Here is a 23333-nt window from a genome sequence, read left to right as displayed (position 1 = left end):
TCGACTCTCAAATCCCAATTTTTCATTTTTTTAAAACTTTGACAAAATCCCCAAAATTTTCCCTAGATTTCTCATGAATTTGATGTTAAATCTTATATAAAATTATGAAATGTAGTTGCGAATTGATTAGAGGTACTTACCCAATGATTTGGTATGAAAATCCCTTCATAAAATCGCCTCCCATCGAAGCTAGGGTTCAAAATCGAACTGGAGGTTTTCCTGCTAATGTCGCATTTGCGACCAAACGCTTCGCGAATGCGAAAGGGGGACCATCGCAAATGCGAGGAATTTTTCGCAAAAGTGAATTCTTGCCTAGCAGCCTGGGTTCGCAAATGCGAGGCTGCTTCGCAAATGTGATAGTCGCATTTGCGACCAAAACATCGCAAATGCAATGACACCAGCACCAGCACTCAAAATCATGAAAAATCATTCTGAAACCAATCCGAAACTCACCCGAGCCCCCGAGGCTCCAAACCAACCATGCACCCAGGTCCAAAAATACAACACGAACTCGCTCGCGCGATCAAATCATCAAAATAACCTCTAAAAGCACGGATCGGATGCCAAAACGCATGAAGATCAAAGGAAACTTCAAGAACTTCTAGAATCGCAACCAAACGTCCGAACCATATCAAATCAACTCCAAATGGCGCCAAATTTTACAGACAAGTTCCATGTGACGAAACGAACCTACTCGAAGCTTCAAATCACGTATAGCAACCTCGAAACGATGAATCGCACCTCAAGTCAAAATCAATGAACCTTGAAACTTCAACTTCTACGATCGATATCGAAACCTATCAAATCACGCCCAATGGACCTCAAATTTTGCACACAAGTCACATTTTCCATTACGGACCTACTTCAACTTCCCGAATCGGAATCCAGCCCCAAAATCAAAAAGTCCACTCCCGGTCAAATTTTCCAAAAATCCAACTTTCGCCAATCCAAGTCTAATTCGACTACGGACCTCTAAATTACTATGCGGATGCACTCCTAAGTCCAAAATCGTCCAACGGAGCTAACATAACTAACTACATTTGTTTTATGTGTAACTCATTGATATGCCTGCCGTGAGACTAGTAAACCAAAAACAAGCCAAAGACTAGTAAACCAAAAACAAGCCAACCGCAGGATTTCCAAATAACAAACAGCCACAAAAACAATCCACAGTCGGTCAATTCGCGACTCCTCCGATATTACACGTGAACGATGCGTTTCAAGCGACATACAAAAAAATCACACAGCTGCTCTGCTTCTGCTCCCCTGCCCACCATTCACCTCCGCTCCTTCTCCAGTCCTAAACCCCAATTGAATGAAACAGAGAACTTGGCCGTCCAAATCGGACGGTCAACCTCGTTTCACCGCTTTCCCTTTCGCCAACAAACAGTCTCGTCCCCCGAAAACCCCCTCCATTTTTCATTTCCAAGTCAGTCTAAGTTCATCATCATCGTCCAAGTCTAATCAGTACCATCACGATTTTTCTCAACTTCCATACGATGTTCTCTTGAAAATTGCGGCCAATTTTACGCTGCCGAATTTACGAGCAGCTTCACTAGTGTGCAAGTCTTGGCGTGATGCACTTCGACCCTTAAGAGAAGCTATGCTTTTTCTGAGATGGGGCAAGCGATTTAAGCATGGCCGTGGAGGGGTTAAATCCAATTTAGCTAAAGCGCTTGATTCTTTCCTTAAAGGCGCCGCGCGTGGATCCACGCTAGCTATGGTCGATGCTGGCTTGGTTTATTGGGAGATGGGGAGAAGAGAAGAAGGGATGTCTTTGTATAGAAAGGCTGCTGAACTTGGTGACCCTGCTGCTCAATGCAATTTGGGGATTTCCCTCTTACAAGGTATTGAGATTGTTGCATTATCTAATTCGCGTCTTATGTCTTCAGTTACTTCTATAGAATGGGTGAAAATTGTTTGTATGTCATTGGAGTTGCTAGTAGATAAGTGCGGAGGCTGATCCAGGATTTGAACTTTATCATTCTATCCCTGCCCATTTGATTAGTGCGTTTGGAATCTATTATTTATACTTATTTAGTGGATCTTCTTAACACATACAGAGTCGAGGACAAGGTTACTGGGTTCGGATGAACCCATAACATGTATGCTCGGTCTGCCCTTGGTTAAGTGGAAGAAGTAGCTTGCAATGTTGATAGTATCATATTTTCTGGATTCTTCATCTATGATCCCTGAGTTATTTACATTCAATTTAAGTCTAGGGCCTAGGAATTCTACTGCATTGAGGACAATGTAGGCTTTGTTGTTCAGAAGGTGAAAGTGTGTTAACAATCCTGTATATTATGCGTAATAGATATTTGTATCAAACTAAGTTCAATAAATGAAAATTAGCAACTTTAATCGTGTGAGCTAATTACTAACAATGTGTTTGATACAGGAATTGAAAGGCTTAGTGACTCAAGCTCCTTGCTTATGTTAAAATGCATTCGCATGTGTCAAAATATTAATTTTCATTGACGTTATTATTCTTTTTGTTCTTCTTGTTAGACTTTATTGTAAATAAAATTTTATCTAGACCTTGTTGCCTTTCCCTCAATTGTTGAGATGGTTCCTACCAAAACTGATAAATGTTTATATCCTCATGTGAAAGCATTGCCATTGGGACTTCCAGAATTCAAATGTTTACATGGCTCCAAAAAAAAAAAAAGGAGGTATACATAGTCAACATGGCTCCAGTGAAATCACTAATCTCAATTGTTAACATGCTCCTGCAATCATTGTACATGTGAGCGTATTAAAGAGCACCCCGCAGTATATCTGCCTTTGATTTGCACTTTGTAGAGTTTTAGGTTATGCTTTCTGACTGAAAATGGTTAAAGATTCATTTTCCATTGACAACATTTACTTTAGTTTTCATTAGTGCTCAACTAGTTTACTGTTTCATTGTGTTTCTGATCTCTTCTTAGTTCTTACTCTACGTAGCTAATCCTCCGGATCCTGAGGAAGCTGTTAAATGGCTGTATAAAGCCTCTGTTGCTGGCCATGTTCGAGCTCAATACCAACTAGCACTTTCTTTACATAAAGGTCATGGCCTGAATAGTAATCTCCAGGAACCGGTATGAGATTTTACCTGTTTTAAGTTATTTACTTAATATTGAAAAAATGCTTTCACAGGATTAGTGGAATCTAGTTCTGGAATGTTCCATGTCAATTGTGAATTATATCTCCTTGTTGTTTTATAAATTACAACGTACAATAGGGGATTTTGCAACCTCTATCTGAAAAACTATTTTACATTAACATTCGCTTGAACACCTATGAAAAAAAATCATGATTAACATCTATTTAAACAAATTCCTCTTGTATACCTACCTAGTTTCTCAAAATTGGCATTGAGGATTTCAATTAAAATAAAAGTAGTAGAAGCTGATAAGTTCGGTAGTGTTCTGTTTATCTTAAGAAGTGTCTTAGGACAGAACAGGAAGTATGGTCCATAAAATATTCAATTACATACATAGAAAGAAGTGGGAAAAAGGTTCTTGATTCGGTTTTCTGTTGAACTGGACAGGCCCATTGATGAAGAATATTGAGGGACAATGCTCATGGTAGGACTGGAAGAGATACTTATGCCAAAAATATATACTACTAGGCATTTGAATGGTGCTTTAGTTTTATCGTAGGTATGCAGAGAACATATGTCTACTGCTCCATTTACAGTTGAATTAATATATTTCAAAATTTTAGTCCAGATGCTCTAGTTTCTGAAGTTGATGGCTTGTTGTTTGTAACAGAATTCATTACTTTAAAATTGTGAAGTGGCAAGTATATTTGAATTAAGATTTAGTATAAGATAATTATAGAGTTAGAATAATAAATTATTGGAGAAGTGATTGCTGATCCTACCCGATTTAAGGAATTCACGAAACTCTTATCGTCAAATGAAAGAGGATGGTTTGTATTTGGATAGGGATGTTAAATTCAAAAGTTCAAGTGCACCATTATGGCGTATAAGTTTTCAAAACTCTGTATAAATTGCAGATAATAGGTTTTGAGAACTTTACGGTGCATAAAATCCTGTTCTTTTTTCAACTTCCTGTATAAATTACAGATGTAGTTCTAATGTGGCCTTCAGTTAAAGGATTCTATCATTGCATAGGCGAAGTGGTATTTGAGGGCAGCAGAAGGTGGATATGTCCGTGCTATGTATAACACTGCATTATGCTACTCGGTCGGAGAAGGTTTAATGCAGTCTCACAAACTAGCAAGGAAATGGATGAAGAGAGCCGCTGATCGAGGTCATAGCAAAGCCCAGCTTGAGCATGGGCTGAGTCTGTTTTCTGTAAGTAGTGCCTAAATGTTCCTCCCCCCTTCTCTCTTTCAACAATTTCTTCATATCTAAGTTTAAAGAAGCATATAATTCCATGCATCTGTGTGGTGCCAAGTGTTTCATACAGAAAAAGCCCCCCCACATCTCATTTCCTTTTTAAAGAATTAACCTAAATAACTGCTCACTCAACCGCTTAAACTAAAAATAGTCGGTGGAGGTAAAATATTTCTATAGTCCATGTATAATGTGTATTACTGTGTATAATCGGTGCATAATCTATGTAAATCCACTAGGAAAAATAAACAACCTACTATTTGTGTAAAGATCCATTCTTTTTTTCTCCCCACTAGCCTGTGAACTTTTAATAACTTGTGTTGCACATTCAACAGGAAGGGGAAATGATGAAAGCTGTGGTGTACTTGGAACTTGCCAGCCGTGCTGGTCAGGCGGCAGCTGACCCCGTGAAGAACGTCATACTTCAACAGATGTCCAATTCTTCTCGTGATCGAGTTATGCTTCTTGCCAATAATTGGCGTGTTTTACCTTCATCCCACTGATACACTGCTATTGTCAGCTTCCTGCAGCCTAATCAATGTCTCACTAAACTTCTTGGAGTTTAAGTGTAATACTATAAGATTTTTTTTTCCCGCAATTGCATGTTCCTGAGTTCTGTGAGACTGCAATAATTGATAAGAGGGTTTGAGCCAATGCAACCCTATTAACAATGGCTTAGAGTTAAATAGGCGTTCACGTCGCTCGTAGAAATCGTTGTAGTTGTTAACTCAACATGACACTATATGACAGCTACACCATCATGCCCGTCGTGCTTTCGATGTGGCTATGTGGTTGCTATATCATCAAGACTGTCATCCTCTTAAATTTATATCGACACAACATGCCACGTAGGCCTATCGTCGTTTGTATAAATTGATATTCATGTTTCATCCTGTATAATTGTTGTAGAATGTTCTTTTGGACGTGATAATTATGGAAATAGATGGAGCTAGTACGGAAAAACCTTTTGAATAAGGTTAGAAATGATGAATTGAGATAGGGTAGATTGATGCTTCTATGGTCATTTGGCAGGCTATTGAAAGAAAAAGTTTACATCTACCTTTCCTTATTATCTTGCGCGAAGCAACCGGCTTAAAAAAAGCTCCCCTTTATGTTCGGGGATCACTAAAATGCAACTTCGATAGGATACAGGTATCAAATCCCGCCACTGAGATGTCCATTGGATGCTTGGGCTTTGACGAATGGCCGGTCAACTTTTACGTTAGAAGAGCAAAAGCAGGATGAACCAGAACCAGTGTGAATGAATGTCAGCTTCATATGATTGGTGCTATATAATTGGTTTGATTTCTCTCCAAAATCTATGTGGTAGTTTCCCATCATAGAGCTTTCTATATATATATATATATATACATATATTAAGCGAGTTTTTGGCCAATATTGTCCCTTATCTTTGAGGGTAAGTGTATTTTGGTCTCTTAAATTTAGTCTTGAGCATATTTAGTCCCTAAAGTATGCTAAAGTAGAGCACCTTTAGTCTCACTCACACAATGTGTTCAAAAACTAACAGTGTTACCCAACTCTAATTCATGAAGCAAATCTTGTGCTCTGAAACAAAACGTTTACTCTCCTTTTATTGGATAACGCAAATTATCACTTTAATTCCTCATTTTTAGATAATGTCTTTCTAAAATTTTGACCTTGAAAATATCTCCTTCTGTGCCAGTTTTCAATGAGAAAATGACACTGTATAGCCGCTGTAAAAATAATAGCCAAAAAATGTATAAAATTTGTATATTAGATTGCATAAAACAACCTAAAAATTTATATATTTTTAGCCTATTATTTTTATAGCGGCTATACAGTGTCATTTTCTCATTGAAAACTGGCACATAAGGGGATATTTTCAAGGTCAAAATTTTAGAAGACATTATCTAAAAATGAGTAATTAAAGTGATAATTTGCGTTATCCAATAAAAGGAGAGGAAACATTTTCCTTCAGAGCAGAAGATTTGCTTTATGAATCAAAGTTGAATAACACCGTTAGTTTTTGAACATATTGTGTGAGACTAAAGGTGCTCACTTTAACATACTTAAGAGACTAAATATGCTCAGTGTTATATTTGAGGGACCAAAATAAACCTATCATCAAAGATAAGGGACAATATTAGTCAAAAACTGTATATTAAGCCATTATCAAGGAAGTTAATTCACTCCGAAACTCATTTGACTGCTTCTATAGAGAAGGCAGAGCGTACTTGGTATCAAAGTATAGACGTTGACATTTGTGTACGATTATATAACGCATTTGCAACATTGTTTAAGACCTTTCTCGTTTTTGTTATATATGGTGTAAGGAGCAAGAGACATCAGTTCAGCCTGAAGGTATGGGCTAAGAGAGATACCATTTGAGTTTTATGTAAAATGACTCACGCTAAGATTTTTGAGAAGTCATGTTTCGTTAACAAACGATAACATTTTCCTCACGTACTAATATTAGTAGGATGACATCACTTGTAAGATTCCTTAAATATTTAAAGCATCGTGCAAAAGTCAACGGATTATTTTTTGCCAGAGGAAGATTTTAAAATAAAAGATGTCGTGAACATGATTAGATGATGAATAGAAAACGGAGCAAAACTTGTAGTTATCTCAGATTCCCTCCAGCAAGCGTTGTTCAGGGCATCGATGGAGGAAGCTAATGTGTTACTTCTGACATCAAGTAATTCTGATGCAGATGACATCCAATTACCTAACCGTGGAGTTAAAGATTTGATTCGTGATTTTTCGAGCGAGTCCAAGAAGCTGTGGTACCTTGCTGCTCCAGCAGTTTTTACTTTGGTTTGCCAGTATTCAATTAATGCCATTACTCAAATCTTTGCTGGCCATATCGGAACCATCCAACTCGCTGCCATCTCCGTTCAAAACTCTGTTATTGCCGGTTTTGCCTTTGGAATCATGGTATAATCATTTATCCCCCATCTATCTAGCTAACTGTTTATATATAGTATGTCTTGTGATGGAGTGATATATATTTTGATGATGACATTAACATTTTTGTGACAATGTACAGTTCGGGATGGGAAGTGCATTAGAGACGCTTTGTGGGCAAGCATATGGAGCAAAACAGCTCGAAATGCTGGGGATTTACATGCAGAGATCGTGGATTATTGTAGGTACCACAGCCCTGGTGTTAATGTTTCCTTACATGTTCGCCACGTCTCTCCTAAAACTCATCGGTCAAGATCCTGAGATATCAAAATGGGCGGGGACATTCGCAGTGTGGATGATTCCGCAGCTTTTCGCCAATGCAATCAACTTCCCCATCAGGAAGTTTTTGCAAGCTCAGAGCAAGGTCATGGTGATGGCCGCTATAGCAGGGGTTACAGTAGTTGGGCATACTTTGTTTAGCTGGCTGTTGATGCTCAAGATGGGATGGGGACTGCCGGGTGCTGCGTTGGCGCTTAATGCATCCTCGTGGTTCATGGTGCTGGCCAATCTCGCGTATATATTTAGTGGGACATGTGGTCAAGCTTGGTCTGGTTTTTCTTGCAAGGCTTTTCAAAATCTATGGGGATTTGTCCGATTGTCTTTTGCATCTGCAGTCATGATCTGGTAAGTTTCTTCGATCGCTGAAGCCTTTTTAAATCATTCATCTTTGTGATCTTTCCAGTGCATGCTCTAGTCAAGGCATCCATGATCCCAATCTTGCAACCATTTTAATGCACCAATTAATTCCCAATAGTAAGTTGGAGGATATTGGGGCAAAAACACCCCCAAGTCTTGAATGAAGAAAGAGGGACTTTGACTATATCAAAGATGATTAAGTGATTTTGTATCTGATTAAAATTAATAAAAATGTGGGTAAAAGATGCAATCTCTACTTTCAAACTTTTTTCCTCCTCTTCCTTTTTTTTGGTCCTAATAGGTGTGAACTGTGAGAGAGAGAGAAAAAGAAGGGTGAGGTGTTCAACACAAATACAGGGTTTTTAATTCAAACACCAGGAAGTTGTTTAGACAACCTAAGAATTGTTTAAATAACATGAGATCAGGTTGTTTAATAGTCCAAACAACCACGAAGTTATTTTAGACAACCTGAGATTGTTACGACCATCTCATGTTGTTTAGTTCAAGCAACAAAGGCACACCAAATAATGCGCTGGTTAACTACATATATATCGTGCTCTAATTGATTGAGGCTGGTACTACGGAGAGGGATAAAGAATAGGGCCATGATCCATCTGTAACCAATTGCATATGTTTCATTGTTTTCAAAATTCTCTTAATTTTACACACAGCGAAATTAAAAGAGAACTATCTAGAATCTCAGCAGATTTTGGATTGTGCTGAAAGCCTGCAGCTCGCAAAAACAGCTATAACATTTTTTAAGTTCTCTGGATTCTTGGACTCAAAGACGAATAATTTTGTCCAGTCATTCACACTTTGAGGATGAAGATAAATAGTCGGCCGTTCTTCATAGCTAGCTATTTGGAGCTAGCATTTGATTTAGTTTACTTCAGCCTTATGGTGTAAATAAGTCTCATTAGAAACATAGAAAGTACACTTCAACTCCTTTATCAAAGAAATTACATTTCAACTCACTTATAGCTGTGGAAACCAAATTTTCAAGGGAAAATGTATCACAATTCCCTTTCCCAGAAAAATCAGTCCAATATTAGTATGTATGTATAATTTTTTTCCAAGATTTGTATAAGGTCATGAGTTATCACGATTACATTCAAAGTTAAATAATCTTATGCCTACACATTCTCCTTCATCAGCACTTCAGTTGTCCTATTTTTGTATTGCTTCGTTATGATTAGGCTTCAAATCAAGTGGCTTAGATGTTAACTAATTTTCAAGATTTGTGCAGCTTAGAGATGTGGTATTACATGGCGCTGATTCTCTTTGCCGGGTACCTCAAGAATGCGGAAATAGCTGTCGATGCAATTTCTATATGGTGAGAGATCACATCAAAATGAATTTATTAAATGGCAATTTGAAGCTTAAACGTTATTTAAAAATGGCATCTCCTTTTGGACTGCAATGATCCGTGTTTAATCTCCAATTGATTATTCACCAAAGTAATGATTAATAAAACCTCTTGTTCTGAAAGGCATTTTCTAGAACATAAGAATCAATATTTTAAGTGTTTCTGATTAGCAACTCTAAAAAGGGAAGCAGAACATATTATTGCTAATTTGGTAACTTGTACAATTCCAACAAACACAAAAGTACATTCAGATAGGAAAACAAAATGTCCAGCACATTTGGAAGGGTTCTCTCTCTTTCTGATTCACTCTGTTATATTCTATTGCAGCTCAAACATTTGTGCGTGGACGTTTATGGTGTCTCTTGGATTGAATGTGGCAGTAAGGTATGATCCCATTTAGATTTTAAATATTTGTTATCTCACACAACTCTTAAATCAATAAGTAGAATATGAAAGAAAGGACGTTCATGTGGCAGCATAAGGGTGTCAAATGAACTAGGGGCAGGACATCCAAGAACCGCGAAAATATCAATGATAGTAGCCTCGTTCACTTCTCTGCTGTTCGGTATACTCCTGGCACTGGTTCTGCTTGTTTGTCGAAGCAAGTTTCCCCTGTTATTTACAAACAGTAAGGAAGTCCAGAAGGTTGTACATGAGCTTACACCTTTGTTAGCAGTCACTGTGTTCATAAACAGTCTTCAACCTACTCTTTCTGGTACGTATATTCGCTGCCTCTTTAAAATCTTTTTGTTGCTCAATTCCTGTCCTCATTACAAATAGTGATGGTTTTTGACTGGGTAGAATCATTGAAATTGCAGGAGTGGCCATTGGAGCAGGATGGCAAGCTTATGTTGCATATGTGAACATAGCATGCTACTATTTATTTGGCCTCCCTATTGGTCTCATCCTCGGCTTCCTCTTCAACATGGGCGTCAATGTAAGATTTTGTGCCCCCATTCCAGTTTATGTGACGCTATTTCCTTCTTATTTAAAAAAAGAATGACATTTTCTTATAGTTAGTTATTTTTATCTCTAATGACATGGTTTTATAGTTATACAAATATCATGGTATGTTTAAGATCATAAGTTCCAGAGTCTTTCTATCTTTTTTCCTTAAGCTTCGTGATAGTCAAACAAATTCACATAAACGAAATGGATGGAGTATTTTATTTCATTTAATTTCTTTTCTTCTATATTCTTCATCTTTTTCTCATGTAAGATTCTCATATTTCAGTTGTTTAACATAGTGGTCTAACCTTTCTATACCAGAAAAAGAAATCCTTTTGGTATTGATTTTCAAGACAGCAACAAGTACAAAAGCTCCAGTGACACTGCTATTGTGCTGTATTTTGTAGGGCATTTGGTTAGGAATGCTGGGAGGTACTAGTCTTCAGACTGCTGTCCTAATCGCGATGGTCCTCAGAACTAACTGGAATAAGGAGGTACTCCATTATTGTCTGCTCATAGGCACTAACACACACTTCAGAATAGCTATATTATCAACTAAGAAAATAGTAAAAGAAATTGATTATAAAAAGTTATTACTTAACAATTTTGCATCTCAAGAAATTATAAATATAAACTTCAAAATATATATATATATATATATATATATGGAAGTTATAAGAAAAAAAATTAAGGTCTCTTCACAAAAATTTGCTTTAGGACTTTATTAAGTCGTCGCTGGGCAAAAATTATTTTTTTATGCATATATACTATGTATTGAATCCACTTGATTTCTCTGTGTATTTACTTCTTTAAGTTTTTACGCCCCTTAGTGAAAGTCCTAACACCATTACTTTCTCAAAGGGGATGATCAAAACTTTTGCATGAACTATTATTAGGTTCCCATACATAGTATGTAATAACCCCAATTCAAGCTTCTAGACAATAAATGCACTCACATACAGCAAAATTGATAATTAAGACATTGTTGAATTCGTCTGTCAAATTACAGGCTTCCCTTGCTGGAGACAGGATAAAACAATGGGGAGGAGATTCAGTGGCTAAAGCAATTGATGCAAGTTAATCCTTATTAGTATCATGTTGCAGCTTAATGTTAAAGCCCTGGCATGATATTATAAAGAGTCAGTGTTGAGGTGGTTATGTCCTGTTTCAATTTCTTCCAGTATTGCCCATTTCGGCTTGGTTTTATTTTTTGGGATAATTACATTTTTGGGTGCCAAAAAAAGTAATCGGCAATATAAATATACATAATCAGTGTGTATATTTTGTATATTTGGACTACCTTCTCTAATTATTTTCAGTTGCAGGATAAAAATGAAAAAAAGCCCTTTATTTTTCGTTTTCAGAAGTAATTTTAAGTTTGACTTGTTAATACGGAATGTCAATGAAGGGCAACTCCAACTTAATGGAAATTGCAAGAACAATAGAACGAAGAAAAACTTAAGAATTTAAAATACAACTGGAAACAATTAGCAGAAGTTAATTACCTCTAATTAACCAAACCAGAAACGACACAAGTAAGAGAGAGATTAACAAGAAAGGGGTAAATTTCACAAATTGTCATATAACTATGATTTTTTTTCACCAAAGTCATATAACTTTATGTATACGGGCAAAACCGAATATGCCCTTCGTATGACTAATCGATATTGGAACATGATGGTCCAAAGTTCATCATTGTAATATCGAGCCATGATACGAAGTTAGGTTGTCGATCTCGAGCCCCAGAGACCGATCAATATCGAGATCAAGTCAAGATCTAACTCGAGACCTAGAGACCGATCAATACCGAGACCGACCAAGATCAAGATCGAGTCAAGGTCGAGCTCGAGACCCAGGGACCGGTCAAGCTTGAGATCGGCCAAGATCGAGATCGAACCAAGAAACAAAAGAGCCGTTATAACCGCATTTGGGGAGAGAATCTCGGCGAAAATCACGGCTTGAATCAAGGAAAAACTAATTAATTAATCTATCATGGGATCCTCACTATGTATTTTTAATTATATCCAAAATGAGATTTTTTCACTATATTAAGAGTTGTTATCATTTGTAAGATGAACGGATTCATTCTGAGATATACAGAAAAGAGAGCAAATACTATCCTTTTTGGGCTTTTGATATTTAGTCATATTGTTTCCTCTACCAATCGTTCTTCACTCAACTTGGAGGTGATAAAACTAGAAGGCTTAGGCTAACTAATCCATTTGGTTTGATTTCATTTCTTTTACAACTAATCTCAATATTTATTTATTTATCTTTCCCAATTTGTACCAAGTTATATTACGTATCCTTAAAATTATGTATAAATTCAACTCTATCCGTTTTTCGGGTAAACAGTTTGGCGCCCGCCGTGGGGATAAGGATAATAGTAGTTATTTGATACAAATCTCTGTAAAGCACACTATTTTACACTTGCTCTTGGAAGTATCTTTGATTTCAGGTTAAAAATGACGAACTCTCAATTAATGGTCCTACCTATCGACAACGAAGTTGGCCATCAAGATGAGAATAACAACCTGACGCCCATCGATGAAAGGCCACTCACTGACCCCGTTGGGAATCGGGCCGTGGATCCAATTGACATTAATTCGCATGTGGCCATCAAAGCGAACCAACATTCTGGCCCCGAAAATAGCATTCATGGTGGAACTCGATCTGCAGTTCGAAATACCCAAAATATTGGAGAGAACAGGATCAACCTACGTATGATTTTCGAAATGTTGCAAGCTCAACAGGTAGCGATAACTCAGTTGCAGAGCCAAACCCAGGCACCGAGCAGGCCTGAGCCCGGTCCACCCCGAGAAGTCACCCACAAAACGGAGCCAGCTGTAGTAATTTCAAATGAACAAGAATTAGAGACTAACCCTGAAATTATAAAGATGCTCGAGGAACTGACTAAACGGATAGAGTCAGGAGAAAAGAGGATTGAAGCAAACGACAAAAAAATAGAAACGTATAACTCCAGGGTTGATCAGATCCCCGGGGCACCACCAATATTGAAGGGTTTGGATTCCAAAAAGCTCGTACAAAAGCCCTTCCCCCCGAGCGCATCTCCCAAATCGATCCCCAAGAAGTTTCGCATGCCCGAAATTCCTAAATATAATGGAACGACCGACCCTAACGGATATGTCACCTCTTACATATGTGCCATTAAAAGAAACGATCTAGAGGACGGTGAGATCGAATCCGTATTATTAAAGAAATTCGGTGAAACCCTTTCAAAAGGAGCAATGATATGGTATCATAATTTACCACCTAACTCTATCGATTCTTTTGCCATACTTGCAGATTCTTTTGTAAAAGCACATGCCGAAGCCATAAAGGTTGAGACCAGGAAGTCGGACCTTTTCAAGGTAAGGCAAAAAGATAACGAGATGCTAAGAGAGTTCTTATCTCGTTTCCAAATGGAACGAATGGATCTACCACCGGTCACGGACGTTTGGGCCGTTCAAGATTTCACCCAAAGACTAAACGAACGAACCTCAATGGCTTCACAACAGTTGAAGCAGAACTTGATTGAGTACCTGGTTGTTACCTGGGCCGATGTACATAATCGATATCAATCAAAGATTAGAGTCGAAGACAACCAGTTAGGGGACCCTTCTGGGTCCGTTATTAAAAGGGACATCGATCGAGAACCGAAGTCGAACAGGGACCGATATCGGTCGTATAATGGAGATCGTAGGGGCAACGAACCAGGACACAACTCCGTACGAGGTGAAAAGAGAGGTTATCAAGGCCAAGGGTCTCGAGGGCTGATGAACAAGAATGGTTCTGACAGGCATACCAGACCTAAGGAAGCACCACAGTTATCGGAGTATAACTTCAACATTGATGCATCCGCCACCGTATCGGCTATCAGACACATCAAAGATACTAAATGGCCTCGACCTCTGCAGACCGATCCAACTCAGAGAAATCCCAATCAAATGTGCAAGTATCATGGCACCTATGGCCACAGAACGGAAGATTGCAGGCAGTTGAGAGAAGAGGTAGTCTGGTTATTCAATGAAGGGCACCTTCGAGAGTTTTTAAGTGACCGGGCCAAGAATCATTTCAAAAACAGAGAGTTCAATAGACAAAACGAACAGGAAGAGCCACAACACATTATCCACATGATCATCAGAGGGATCGATGTCCCCCAGGGGCTAGTACTTAAACGCACTAAGATGTCGATTGTAGGAGATAAGTGATCTTGAGCCCAGGATTACATACCAAAAGGAACCTTGTTCTTTAATGACGAAGACGCAGAAGGAATCATGCAGCCCCATAACGATGCACTGGTAATATCTGTACTTATGAATAAAACTCAAGTTAAGCGTGTGTTAATTGATCCAGGTAGTTCGGCTAACATAATTAGATCGAGGGTCGTAGAGCAACTCGGTCTACAGGACCAGGTCGTGCCCGCAACCCTGGTACTAAACGGATTCAATATGGCATGTGAAACTACTAAGGGCGAGATAATTCTGCTAGTTAACATGGCTGGTACCATCCAAGAAATGAAGTTCCACATGATCAAAGGCGACATGAGATATAACGCCCTGTTCGGGAGGCCGTGGATCCACAACATGAGAGCAGTACCCATGACACTTCACCAGGTTCTAAAATTCCCAACACTAGAGGGAATCAAAACAATCTACGGAGAGCAACCAGCCGCAAAGGAAATGTTTGCTGTCGATGAAGTGATTCCGATATCATCACTCTCATCAACAAAGGGATATAATTTGAAGGAAAAACATGATACCAAATAGCAATCACAAGCGTCGGCATCCAACTAGAGAAGAAGAAGACTGAAGAAGATGATGATTATGGGATCCCTCGATCCTTCTTGGTCCCCGATGATTCCAACACTACCAAATCAACGGTCGAAGAACTAGAGCAAACCACACTAATCGAACATCTGCCCGAACGAAAGGTATACCTGGGCACAGAGTTAAGTCCCGAGCTCAGGGAAAAGCTTTTTCAAATTCTTATAGCTAACATGGACTATTTTTCTTGGTCCCATCTTGACATGACAGGGATCCCACCGGAAATCACCACTCATAGACTAAGCTTGGATCCAAAATTCAGTCCGGTGAAGCAAAAAAGAAGGCCCCAGTCTGAGGTCAAACATGCCTTCATCAAGGACGAGGTAACAAAACTTCTCAAAATAGGATCCATTCGAGAAGTAAAATCCACCGAATGGCTAGCAAACGTGGTGTTAGTCCCTAAGAAGGGAAACAAACTTAGAATGTGTGTAGATTATGAAGACCTGAATAAAGCATGCCCCAAGGATTCTTTTCCTTTGCCTAATATCGATAGTATGATCGATGCCACGGCCGGCCACAAGACTCTCAATTTTCTCGATGTCTACTCCGGGCACAACCAGATACAGATGAACCCGGAGGATCAGGAAAAAACCTCATTTATCACTAAGTACGGCACCTACTATTATAATGTAATGCCATTCAGTCTAAAAACATTTGGTGCAACTTATCAATGCCTTGTAAACCAAATGTTCGAAGAACAAATAGGAAAATCAATGAAAGTTTATATTGATAACATATTAGTTAAGTCCCTGCGAGCAGAGGACCATTTAAAACATTTGCAGGAAACTTTCGATATACTGAGGGAATACAATATGAAGCTCAACCCCGAAAAGTGTGCATTTGGGGTTGGCTCGGGCAAGTTTCTTGGCTTCATAGTGTCCAATCGGGGAATCGATATCAACCCCGATAAAATCAAAGCTATCGAGGATATCACGGTAGTGGATAATGTAAAGGCCGTGCAAAGGCTGACGGGACGGATAGCCGCCCTAGGACGATTCATTTTGAGATCCTTAGATAGGAGCCACCGATTTTTCTCACTGCTTAAAAAGAAGAGCAATTTTGCATAGACACCGGAATGCCAACAGGCCTTGGACGAACTAAAGCGGTAGTTATCGAACCCGCCGCTGCTTCACACCCCGAAAGTAGACGAACAACTTTACCTGTACTTAGCAGTCTCGGAGGTAGCAGTAAGTGGAGTCCTGATTCGAGAAGAACAAGGTAAACAATTCCCTATTTATTATGTCAGTCGAACCTTAGGTGAGGCCGAAACTAAATATCCACACTTAGAAAAATTAGCACTTGCTTTAATAAGCGCCTCTAGGAAACTAAAACCATATTTCCCATGTCATCTGATATGTGTTGTAACAACCTATCCTCTTTGAAACATTTTGCACAAACCCGAACTTTCGGATCAATTAGCCAAATGGGCCGTAGAAATCAGTGGGTACGATATTGAGTATCGACCCCGAACCGCCATCAAGTCTCAAATCTTGGCAAACTTCATGGTTGACTTTACGCCAACCTTCATTCCCGAGATCGAAAAAGAGTTACTAATAAAATCGGGTACATCTTTGGGAGTGTGGACCCTCTTTACGGACGGTGCATCGAACGTGAAGGGGTCCGGACTAGGCATCGTACTAAAATCACCCACAGGTAATGTAGTTAGACAGTCTATCAAAACTACGCAATTAACTAATAATGAGGCCGAGTATGAGGCCATGATTGCAGGTCTCGAACTAGCTAGAAGCTTGGGAGCGGAGGTCATAGAGGCTAAGTGTGATTCCCTCCTCGTGGTAAACCAAGTTAACGGGACTTTTGAAGTCCGAGAGGATCGAATGCAGAGGTACTTGGATAAACTACAGGTGACTCTACATCGATTTAAGGAATGGACCTTGCAACATGTACCTCGAGAACAGAACAGCGAGGCCGACGCTCTTGCAAATTTAGGTTCATCGGTCGAAGAGGACAAACTCAACCCGTGGACTGTCGTACAACTCATGAGATCGGTAATCGAAGAAAGTCATGCCGAGATAAACTCCACAAGTTTAAACTGGATTGGAGAAACAAATACATAGAGTACTTAAAGAACGGGAAGCTTCCATCAAATCCAAAAGAGTCGAGAGCTCTGCGCATAAAGGCATCACGGTGCACCTTGTCCGAAGACGGAACGCTGTTTAGAAGGACGTTTGATGGACCATTAGTAATATGTTTGGGACCGGGAGATACCGACTACATCCTACGGAAAATTCACGAGGGCACTTATGGAAATCATTCATGTACCGATTCACTGGTCCACAAAATAATCAGAGTAGGGTATTATTGGATCGATATGGGCAAGGATGCAAGGGAGTTCGTCCAAAAATGCGACAAATGCCAAAGGCATGCGCCCATGATTCATCAACCCGGGGAACTACTCCACTCGGTCCTGTCCCCATGGCCTTCATGAAATGGGGAATGGACATTGTTGGCCCTCTACCATCGACCCCAGGTAAGTTTCAGTATATTTTGTTTATGACTGATAATTTCTCTAAATGGGTTAAAGCACAGACTTTCGAGAAAGTCAGAGAAAAGGAAGTCATAGACTTCATTTGGGACCACATCATATGCCGCTTCGGGATGCCCTCCGAGATTGTATGTGATAATGAAAAATAAATTATTGGCAGTAAAGTAACTAAATTTCTCGAGGATCACAAGATCAAAAGGATCCTATCAACACCTTATCATCCTAGCGGGAACGGACAAGCCAAATTGACCAATAAAACTATCATCCAAAATCTTAAGAAGAGATTGACTGACGCCAAAGGAAAATGGAGAGAAATACTACCCAAGGTCCTATGGGCATACCGCACAACATCGAAATCTAGTACCGGAGCAACACCGTTCTTGTTGGTTTATGGCGCCGAAGCTCTGATCCCGATCGAGGTCGGATAATCTAGCATCAGGTTTCGATATGCAACAGAGGATTCGAATAACGAGACCATGAATATGAGCCTAGAATTGTTGGACGAAAGACGCAAAAACACTCTCGTCCGATTGGCCGCCCAAAAACAACGTATCGAAAGGTACTACAACTGAAGAACCAATCTTCGACATTTTAAAATCGGGGACTTGGTGCTAAAGAAAGTCATCCTCAACACCCGAAATCCGAATAAAGGGAAACAGGGTCCGAACTGGGAAGGATCGTATCAGGTTCTCGAAATCATCGGAAAAGGATCCTATAAGCTCGGCATGATAAACGGTAAACAACTACCGAGAAACTGGAACGTATCACACCTAAAACGATACTACTGCTAAGGTACGGCACCTCCCATTTTCATTTATAGTTTAAAACTAAAACTTGCAGGTGTTCGACCAGAAACAGTGATGGTCTCTTCAACACGAAGCCTTTAGGTCTGAAAGCACGCGTTGCACTCTTTTTTCCTTGGATCGGTTTTGTCCCAAAATGGGTTTTCCTGCGAGGTTTTTAATGAGGCAACATTGATTGTGCTAACTTAGAACAATTCAACAGTATCTGATGCCTCTTTACAATCAACCTCGAATACTGGGGGGCATTGCCCTCGAATATCAAGCTTGATGCGAGGAAGTTACTTCATGGCAGCAGGGTCTCGATAAGAAAATTTTGTAAGGGAAAAAAGGTCAAACAAACCATGCCCGTGTAATTTGCTCGAGCCCTGGCACAAAACATCTACGCATGTATAATGATATATAAAGAGAAGTATTCTTCTTTACCAATATCTCGTACCTTAGAAAAGTTTTTCTACTTCATATTCTCGATCTATTATATAAAAAGGCTTAAGGGCCGACCATGACCGGAGTTTGGATGGTTACCCCCACAATCGGGGACTGCCGTCCGAAAAATAAACGAGATCGAATTATATAAACTTCGAGATCATAAGACCTTTTAGGCAACCCTCGATTTTATAGGCCACGGCCACCCCACTCGGGGACTGACACTTCGGGCAAGCTCGAAGTAAAACGGGGAAATAAGCCCAAGAGGCAAATCCCGCACTAAAGAGGCTACGGTCAAATTAACACGGTTTGGAGATGTCCGAATTCCGTAATAAAACAGGCCTTCGACTTCTTTAATAAACCGGTTAAAAAGGCTACCCCCGGCAAAATCATAAAAGGCATCGATAATATCAAGCCTCGAAAACTCTAATGAGTACAAAATTGTTTGAACTCTCGAACAATTCTATGCTAAGACATTACAAGTTTTTGCAAATAAAAGCCGAAAAAGGGACAAATCCATAAAGAATCTTTTTATAAAAGCCTAAGGGCTGTTTTTTGCCTTGAGTTCGAGAAAATCATCCTCACTCAAAAAACCTAAGGGTTATCTTACTTAGAGTTCGAGCAAGCACTCACTCGATCATAAAGTCTAAGGGCTATACTAATTCAGTTTCAATCAAATTGTCTAAACCTCAGATCTTAGAATACAACTTCACAAAGTTATAAAATGGAAAGGAAGAAAGTTTTTATATATATGTCAAAAATCATTTACAAGGGCAGCATGGCCCGATCAAGTTTCTCTACAAAAGACCAAAACAGTCTTAAAAGAAACACAAAAAATACTAAAAGACTTAGTCCTCTTCGGGAGCAGCATCTTCGCACTCGAGGCCTCTTTCACTTTCAGATTCGCTCATACTCCCGGTATCATCATCATCAGGAAAGGCCAGCACTCTGGTTTTGGCTTCAAGCTCCTTAGCATTCTCGATCTCGGCTGTAATATCGAAGCCACGAGCATGGATATCCTCGAGAGTCTCCCTTCGAGACTGGCATTTAGCATGCTCGGCAACCCAGTTTTCTCGAGCCTGAGCAGCCTCAACAACCTCATTTGCTCAAACCTGAACAGCTTCAGCATCGGACCGATAGACGGCCACCACTGCATCAGCATTAGCCGTGGCTATTTCGACCTCCGATTTGGCCGCTGCAAGTTCTGTGGCCAGTCTCTCTCGATCAGAAGTTGCTGAGCCCAACCGAGACTGGAACTCCTTGATTTTCTTGGCTTGCACCAAGGCTTTCTCTTTAAAACGTCGGAGTTGGGTCTGAGCCGAGACCAGTTGAGTTCGGGCAGCCTCCTTTTCTGAGGCGAGGCAGTCTATATTCTTCTTCCATTCCTCGGCCTTCATTTTCACTGTGTCCACTTCAACACGAAGCTGCCTGATCACATCGAGCTTTTGTTGGACCTGTGGGACCGAACTATTAGCCATCATACCCAAGTCAATGTCATTAACTTCAAAGATTCTTTTTACCTTCTCGGCAGATCAGCTTGTTCTTTCCGAATTGCTTCTAGCTCAGCCCAAAGTCCTTTTGCTTCTCCTTCTCTCTTCTCACTGAGAAGCTTGAAGGCATCTCTCTCCTCAGTAAGCCCCCGGACTTTGACTTTGCACCATCTCAACTCCCCTCGGGATCGGAAAAATGCCTCTTGATAGAGCGCAGAAGCCTACAAAAATAGAAATAAGGAATTATACAAGGGAAGAAAAACACAAGTATGAAAATTGACAAAGAAAATATGAACTTACCCGGTTCGGGGCCTTTTGGGCTTCGTTGAAAAAACAAGGCGCTCCCACCTCGCGCGAGCTCTTCTTCGGAGCCTCCAAGTCACTCGGACCGGTGACATCTTCAACCCCGACAAAATAACCATGAAAAGGATCTTCCTCTCCATGAGCTCCCTCCCCGTGACAAGTCTCCACAGCTTGAGCGTCGCGTATCATCGACTGGGAAAATGAAGGAAAAGAAGGGGAATCCCCGATCTCTATTGCCCCGATTATGTCTTTTAGGGAGTCGTCTCCGTCTTAGGGAGCCTCGAGCTTGGTTTCTGTACCGGCATCCACCGCCTCTTCGACGGTCTCTTTGCCCCGAGGTAAAACATCTTCGGACCCCCTTGACTCGGGAACTTGGGTCGAAGTCTCCTTCTCGACCTGATCAAGCATGGATGGAGCAGTATCAGCCCCCACCGATCCCGAAGTTTTCTGAATATTGGTGTCGGCTCGTGCATGGACCACCAGCCCAGAACCATCTTCTTCTTCTTCTTCTTCTTCTTCTTCTTCTTCTTCTTCTTCTTCTTCTTCTTCTTCATCCCTTAGTCTCAGAACTGACTCCATAGTCAATGGGATTGTGTTCCCCTTGGGTTTACGGGCCGCTCTCTTCGTGGGTTTTTGACCCTCGGAGTTCGAGGCCCTCTTTCTCTTAATCACCATCGCCGGTTTCGAGATAGGCGGTAAAACTTCTTCATCACAGGACGAGGGTCTCAAAGCTGCATCCTTTCCGAGACCTACAAAAGGAGAAAGTAAATAAACTCATACTTGAGAAACAATACTTGAATGATAGGCAAATCGGTAAGCCAAGAAGAAGGCTTACCATGAGTACGAGCCTCCCACCGGCCCTTTGACAAATCGCACCACGCGCGCGTTGACGTCGAAACCAGGAACCTAACCCAGTTCTCGAGGTGGGGAACCGCACCCGGCATCCAAGCAATGGTTGCATCAAGAAAAACACTAATAAGAAAAGATGAAGAAGTAAAAACAACAAAAACTAAAAACGGGATCATATTTACGTTTCATATTCCATTTCTCAGGAAATGGCATACTCTCAGCTAGAATTAGGTTCGAGGTCTTCATCCGAACAAACGGGCCCATCCAGCCACAATCTTTGTCTCCATCTATACTCGAGGTGAACGCCTTGGTGGCCCGGCGTTGAAGCTTTATCATCCCACCTCGGTAGAGTCGAGGGCTATATAACCTTACGAGGTGGTCGAGGGTGAAAGGAAGCCCGTCGATTTTGCTCACAAAGAAACGGAGCAGTATCACGATCCTCCAGAAAGAAGGGTGAATTTGGCTGAGGGTCACCTGGTATTTCTTGCAAAAATCGACGATGACCGGATCGAGGGGACCTAGTGTTAAAGGATAAGTGTAAACACTCAGGTACCCTTCCACGTGGGTAGTGATCGCTTCCTCCGGTGTCGGTATCATAACCCATTTATTTTCCCAATTGCTATCTTTCTTTACCAGATCAAGAAGACTTTTGGGTATCGAGCATATATATCCCGATACCGGCTCGCATTGACCGGCAACCGATGAGAGTTTCTCGACCTTAAAGTCGGAATCAATAACACACACCCCCGGGAATAACTCTTCAAGGCGTGGCTCCACCACTAGTTTCTCGTCGGCCAGCCGAGATGAGGAAGTAGCCTCTTTCTGTGTAACATTTTTAGATATATTTGCTATTTAGTTTCTGTGAACAAAGGAGAATGGAGATTGAAGTATTTGGTGTTTTAAGAAGAACAAGCAAAGAAATTTGAAAACCTGGAAATAAGGAGCTATGGAGAAGGCAAAAAACTATGAAGATAGGAAGGAAAAGGATTTGAAAGTAAAAGTTTGGAATGATGAAGAAAGGAGCTATTTATTGGTTTCACAACGACGGTTTAAAACTGATAGTGGCCGACCATCAACTGACGCGCATTTAATGTCTTGGTAACTGGACCGACATGGCGTTTATTACATACGCCATAATTGGGCTCGTCGCTCACATCATCATCCACCAAGTCGGACTTCGGTAATTCATATTGTTTCTCGTCATCTTCTTTCCGAGAAACGAGGGGACTATCTGTATACGGGCAAAACTGAATATGCCCTTCGTATGAATAATCGAGATTGAAACATGATGGTCCAAAGTTCATCATTGTAATATCGAGCCATGATACGAAGTTAGGTTGTCGAGCTCGAGCCCTAGAGACCGATCAATATCGTGATCGAGTCAAGATCTAGCTCGAGACCCAGAGACCGATCAATACCGAAGCCGGCCAAGATCGAGATCGAGTCAAGGTCGAGATCGAGACCCAGGGACCGGTCAAGCTTGAGATCGGCCAAGATCTAGATCGAACCAAGAAACAAAAGAGACGTTATAGCCGCATTTGGGAGAGAATCTCAGCCAAAATCACGGCTTGAATCAAGAAAAAGCTAATTAATTAATCTATCATGGGATCCCCACTATCTATTTTTAATTATATCCAAAATGGAATTTTCTCACTATATTAAGAGTTATTATCATTTGTAAGATGAACAGATTCATTCTGAGATATACAGAAAAGAGAGCAAATACTATCCTTTTTGGGCTTTTGATATTTAGTCATATTGTTTCCTCTACCAATCGTTCTTCACTCAATTTGGAGGTGATAAAACTGGAAGGCTTAGGCTAACTAATCCATTTGATTTGATTTCATTTCTTTTACAACAAATCTCAATATTCATTTATTTATCTTTCCCGATTT

General features: G+C 40.3%; 3 protein-coding genes across 3 annotated transcripts; 2 read left to right on the top strand and 1 right to left on the bottom strand.

The window, feature by feature from the left end:
- The first annotated feature begins 1165 nt into the window (after positions 1-1165).
- On the top strand, positions 1166-4940 carry LOC104099903 (F-box protein At1g70590). Its single transcript, XM_009607039.4, has 4 exons — positions 1166-1847; positions 2944-3077; positions 4118-4300; positions 4678-4940. The coding sequence occupies exons 1-4, from the start codon at positions 1316-1318 to the stop codon at positions 4843-4845; spliced, it is 1017 nt and encodes a 338-aa protein (XP_009605334.1). The 5' UTR covers positions 1166-1315; the 3' UTR covers positions 4846-4940.
- A 1822-nt stretch (positions 4941-6762) lies between these two features.
- LOC104099904 (protein DETOXIFICATION 29-like) lies at positions 6763-11596 on the top strand. The gene is made up of 8 exons (XM_009607041.4): positions 6763-7261; positions 7374-7915; positions 9174-9260; positions 9621-9677; positions 9770-10008; positions 10112-10230; positions 10649-10735; positions 11251-11596. The coding sequence occupies exons 1-8, from the start codon at positions 6989-6991 to the stop codon at positions 11320-11322; spliced, it is 1476 nt and encodes a 491-aa protein (XP_009605336.1). The 5' UTR covers positions 6763-6988; the 3' UTR covers positions 11323-11596.
- An 8048-nt stretch (positions 11597-19644) lies between these two features.
- LOC138901775 (uncharacterized) lies at positions 19645-22745 on the bottom strand. The gene is made up of 5 exons (XM_070189564.1): positions 22520-22745; positions 20986-21338; positions 20317-20507; positions 19909-20263; positions 19645-19836 (listed from the first exon to the last, which is right to left on the bottom strand). The coding sequence occupies exons 1-5, from the start codon at positions 22743-22745 to the stop codon at positions 19645-19647; spliced, it is 1317 nt and encodes a 438-aa protein (XP_070045665.1).
- Between the last annotated feature and the right edge of the window lie 588 nt (positions 22746-23333).

This window comes from Nicotiana tomentosiformis, chromosome 11 (assembly GCF_000390325.3).
Source record: "Nicotiana tomentosiformis chromosome 11, ASM39032v3, whole genome shotgun sequence".
NCBI classification, from domain to species: domain Eukaryota; kingdom Viridiplantae; phylum Streptophyta; class Magnoliopsida; order Solanales; family Solanaceae; genus Nicotiana; species Nicotiana tomentosiformis.
This window is presented reverse-complemented; position numbering and strand designations above follow the sequence as displayed.